General features: G+C 54.3%; 1 protein-coding gene across 1 annotated transcript in view; it reads left to right on the top strand.

The window, feature by feature from the left end:
• Positions 1–1,677: 1,677 nt before the first annotated feature.
• The window catches only part of TP53I11 (tumor protein p53 inducible protein 11), a 4,956-nt gene continuing 1,688 nt past the window's right edge, over positions 1,678–4,945 (top strand). Inside the window, exons 1-4 of the mRNA XM_009329691.1 lie at positions 1,678–1,881; positions 3,006–3,064; positions 3,637–3,685; positions 4,128–4,224. Of these exons, the coding sequence (XP_009327966.1) occupies positions 1,753–1,881; positions 3,006–3,064; positions 3,637–3,685; positions 4,128–4,224 (334 nt within the window). The 5' untranslated portion in view covers positions 1,678–1,752. The remainder of the gene's footprint in view (positions 1,882–3,005; positions 3,065–3,636; positions 3,686–4,127; positions 4,225–4,945) is intronic.

Here is a 4,945-nt window from a genome sequence, read left to right as displayed (position 1 = left end):
AAGCTTTTCTTTTTGACATGTCACTCTGGCTTTGCGGTGGATTTTGTGTGCAAATTATCTAGATTGAGTACACAACAAGTTATTGTGGCAATTTGAGTCAACAAACTCCAGACAAGCTAAATCTTCCAAACTTTTCTACTAGCAGCTACCTTTTGAGCTTCTTGCTTTGTGCTTGAGTGTAGGCATGAGTATACAGCTTCCACCTTCCTCCTGAGCAGTTGTTTTCCATTGTCCTACTTCTGAAATATTTCTAGACCCTGACTGCTACATCTGGCTCTGTGCTGCCTTTCCAGGAACCTGGGCTTAGTTATTCAGTGGAATAAGAGCAAAGAACCGCAACCAAACAAAACCCCCTACAATCCAAAAGAAGCATCTGCAAAGCCCTGAGTAGCTGAACTGGCTTTGCTGGAAAGCATTTTGCCTGTGGTCTGCTGAAAGGGTCTTATTAAACCCTTGATCATGGGATGCAGTCTTTGCACTGTCCCAGCGAGACCTCTTAGCTTTGCCTTCTAGAAAGAGTTACGCTGGGCACTTGCAGATGTGACTGTCCGCTCTTGTCTGGACAACCACAGGGAAGGGTTTTCCTGCGAGAGGGAAAGCCCTTGCAAGGCAGTGGGACAACACTTGCATGCACGATGCCAAAATAACTGGCACCTCGTTTCATTACTCCCTGAAGACTCGTGAACTCTTTAGACATGAGCATAAATTCTCTCCTCCTGGGGCAGCTGTGGGAAGGCTCAGCTGGGGCATGGGACTGCCGGTGCTTGCCTGGGCTGGATTAGTTGTGCCTTGTGCCTGTGGGGGTTCATCTGTGGGTCTCTGGGAGGGTGAAGTGGCAAACGGAAAAACGTGTTTGTGTTCAGCTGGGCCAAGATGAAATGAAAACAAATTGGAAGAAAAGACTTTCTGAACTGAGGGTTTCCCCGGTTTTATGATTGCAGGATGATAATAGAGTGATTTCATGGGACTCTTGACATCTCTAACTTTATAGCACCATGCCAAGGCAGAAGTTATCTCTTCCACCATAGCTTCTGTCAGTTATCTTTGTCTTGTTCTTATCCCAGAGAGTATTTGTAGTTTCTGCTTGCTGTCATCTTCTGTATCCCAGAAAGCAATGTATCCTGAAGGAAAGTCTTGCCTCTGGCTTCTTGTTATTCTGGGGCTGGTGTGCTCTGGCACAATGTGGGGGCTGCAGCATCTGGCAGGAGGAGGAACAAATAAATACCTGAGACTTGTGTGGTATTTGGCTTGAAATGGCAGCTGAAGGGTGTGATGTATGGCACGGAGAAAGACAAAAGGCAAAGCATCACTTACTTAATGACTTTAATTCCCCTAGTCTGGGAAGCATTTAATTCGCCTAGTTTGGGAAACAGCAAAGATGTACCATTGGGCATTGTCTCATGGCAAATAGGATAGGCCAAACTACAGTTTGTAGGTCAAAAGCATTTATAGCTAAATGCCCACACTAAAGCCATGCTGCTCTCATTTTTTTCTCCCCCCCTTTTCTGGCAGATCCCGGTGATGGTGGGATCACCCTGAGATGAGCCACCTGTAGCCGGGGCCAGCCCCGCCACCAGGACTCCCTGCACCGGGACAATGAGGAGCCGTCTGCCAGCCTAACAGGAAGATTTTGTGGCAGTGGTCTGTTTTTTTTCCCAAACCACGTGAAATTTCATGTGACGTCGGAGCCGCTTCCCGCGCCCCCTTTGCGCCGCCTCACAGCCGAGGACTTGGTGGTGGAGGGCCACCACCATGGCAGCGAAGCAGCCCCCGCCGCTGATGAAGAAGCACAGCCAGACTGACCTGGTGAGCAGGCTGAAGACGCGCAAGATCCTGGGGGTCGGCGGGGAGGACGATGACGGCGAGGTCCATCGCTCAAAGGTGAGGGGCAGGGGAGAGGGAAGCCCAGATGCAGTAATGACAGAAAAGAGACCTTCTGCCTGGGCAAACCGAGGTGGTGTGGTTTTTTCTCAGCACCTAACTTCCACACCCTCTTTTGCAAAAACAGGGCTCCCAGCTCCGTTCTGTAACAGGGCTTCTGTAAAATGAGGGGTGAAGGCTATGGTGGCACGAGCAATGCTGTCTTTGAGCAGTGACGAGGCACACAGCCTGCTGGGTGCACGGGAGCTGCCTGAAACAGCTTTTTGTGGTAATGGGGCGAGCTCTGCCCTCAAGCTGCTTTAATCCATTCCTGAAATTGTATTGCTGAGACACCCGTGAGCTAGCTCAGAGCTGGTGCCGTAGGACCGTGGCACCACCAATGCCAACCAGCCGGTGGCCTGGACACTGGAGCAGCGATTTAAGCAGCAGTGCTGCGGTGCCTCTCGGAAGAGACCTGAACTGCAAACAAACAACCTGTTTCAGTGAAATACCAGAACTGGAGGACAAGGGTGAGCCCTGCAGGAGCCCTGTCCTGGATGCTCTCTGGAGAACTTGCCGGCAGGGCATTGCCCAGCTCCTGCCTGCATGTGGGAAGCCGCGCAGAGCTCTCTCGGAGCTCTCTGCAACCAAAAGGTCCCCCAGTACCTTTCCCTGTTGATGGTCTGTGTAGTCTTCCCATCCGCGTGGTTTGGGGAAGTCACGGCTGGGCATCACTCTGGGCAGTGCGAATGCGAGAGTGGGACGGATGCTGTGACACCCCGAGGGCTCTGCTGGAGCCTGTGCTCCATCGGGGTGTGACACGCAGGCGGTGTGTGGGAGGAGACAGTTCCCTACTTATGTAGGTAAGAGGAGACAAGTTAATGTTGACCCTGCCCCAGCCCCACGCTGCATGTAGCTGATGCCACTAAGGGAGCAGTAGAGGCTGCAGCTCCTGATGGAAATCAAGGCAGCCTTCGGCAGGCGTTGGGACTAAGGGGTCACAGATGAATCCCTTGTCCTCGTCCTCCTTCTAGCCCTCTTAAACTCCTGCATGGGGTTAGGTATGCATTTTTGGGCTGGCGAATACTGCCTAAAGGCTGGGGAAGGGACTGCTCGGTCACCTATGTCTTTTATTTGAATTTCAGATTAGCCAAGTACTGGGAAATGAAATTAAGTTTGCTGTCCGGGAACCACTGGGACTCAGGTAAGATACTGGGCCACCTTGGAGCTGGGTCATCTGAGGGCCCTTGGGCACAGCATCCCGACAGCTCTGGTCGCTGACACCAGCTCTGCTGCTGCACCAGTATCACTGGTCCCTGCAGGTGCTTCTCGGGGGCCATGGGACCAGACCAGCTCTGCTTTCTTACCCCATAAATCAGCCTGAGGCCCTCAAGCTTTTGTCTCACAGCAGGTGCTGAGAACCACAGGGGCTGCATGGGGCTGGAAGAGCTCCTGGTCTCATGTGTGCCAGAGTGGTGTGTCTTGTGGGGACCCCATTCTGCACCATCCTCTTGGCAGGGTTGCTTCCCTCCTCTGCTTGGGTCAGGGGGATTTCAATTCTGTCTCCTCAGCGAAGCCAGCCTGCACACTGAGGCTGGAGGTAGTGGGGCATGGGGAGCCGAGTCCTCCCGTGGGAGGCTTGTGGCTACCTCGGTTGTGCGAGGGGGGAGGATGAAGGCTGATGACGAAGCAGGCAGCCAGGAATGCTTTGTGAAGTATAAGCAATGGGATCGCCCCCGTGCTCACGCCAGGTCCTCTGTCTTCCTTCCCACGCAGGGTCTGGCAGCTGGTTTCCGCCATCATGTTTTCCGGGGTCGCCATCATGGTAAGTGAGGGACTGGTCCTGGGCACCGCCAGCTCCGGCTGCCAAAGGGGTGCCCCAGTGTGGCTCCTTGGCCGCTGGCATTTATCCCCCTCCTCTGCCTCCAGCAGCTGCCGCTGCTTTCTCTTTCAAGGCCTTTGCCCTCACCGTGTCTCAGTAATGGGATTTGCTAGCAGTGTCCTTGGCAGTTTGCTCCTATCACCAGAGTCTGTTTTCATTAGCAGGGTCATAAACCACACGCGGCATGGCAACCTTGACCATAGAAACCGGCCGTGAAGCCAGTAGCTGACATGCTGATATTTCTTGTGCTTCCTTGCTTTCCAATTTCCTGGCCAGCGGCTCTGATCCCATAAAGGCTTGATGTTGGATCGCTGCTGCCCAAGAGGACACATTTTGATGGGCCTGGCCAGTGCAGGCTGCTAAGTCTCTCCCTTGCCTTTGCCAGGCCCTTGCTTTCCCTGACCAGCTCTATGATACCGTCTTTGATGAGGAATCGGTGAGCAGCAAGACTCCCATCCGGCTCTATGGAGGAGCTCTCCTCAGTGAGTGCCGTGCCGCTGTACCTGGGGTATGCCGCTGCCCCATAGAGTAAGGGGACGAGAGGCCAAAATGGCAGGAGGTGTCAAAGTCTGTGCCCAACAGGACAACTGCAGCCGGAGAGCAGAAGATCTGCTCTTAGCAAAGAAATGATTTGTTTAGGGGTATTTTGAGAAGCTCGGCCACTGCTGCTTTTTCCTAGTAGGGGCTCAGGCTCGCTACTGGCAAGGTAAAAAGGGCTGTGCACACTCTAAATACCTGGGGGAGTACCCCCAAGTGCCCCAGCAAAGGGGAATTGCAGATGGGCTGGGAGATGGGGTGCTGGGCTGCAGCTGGGGCCAGACCCTCCTTGTGTGAGTGGGAGGAGAGAAGGGGCAGGCGACGGCATCCGGGGAGGGCCCCATGCGAGGGGCCCAAGAGGTGGGGGGCAAAGGACAAGAAGGTGAGGGGAGCCCAGAGAAACGGTCTGGAGAAGAAAATGAGTGGAGGAATTAAACACACGGGATTTGCGTAGCTCTGCACCCCGCACCGTGGCCGCTAGTGCTCCGAGGCTGCAGGGACTGCACCTTCTGGGTGCCCAGTCAGATAGCCTTCGGGGCTGGCACGCTGCAAAGGGTGGTGCCCAGCACCAAAGGGTAGGCAGGTGCTTGGCAAGGCATGTTTTTTTGGGGGGGCGGCTGGGGCTGAGGGCAGGCGGTTGGGTGGGATGACCCGGCCCAGGCGGAG

Source organism: Pygoscelis adeliae, unplaced genomic scaffold, assembly GCF_000699105.1.
Source record: "Pygoscelis adeliae isolate BGI_AS28 unplaced genomic scaffold, ASM69910v1 Scaffold117, whole genome shotgun sequence".
Taxonomy (NCBI): domain Eukaryota; kingdom Metazoa; phylum Chordata; class Aves; order Sphenisciformes; family Spheniscidae; genus Pygoscelis; species Pygoscelis adeliae.
This window is presented reverse-complemented; position numbering and strand designations above follow the sequence as displayed.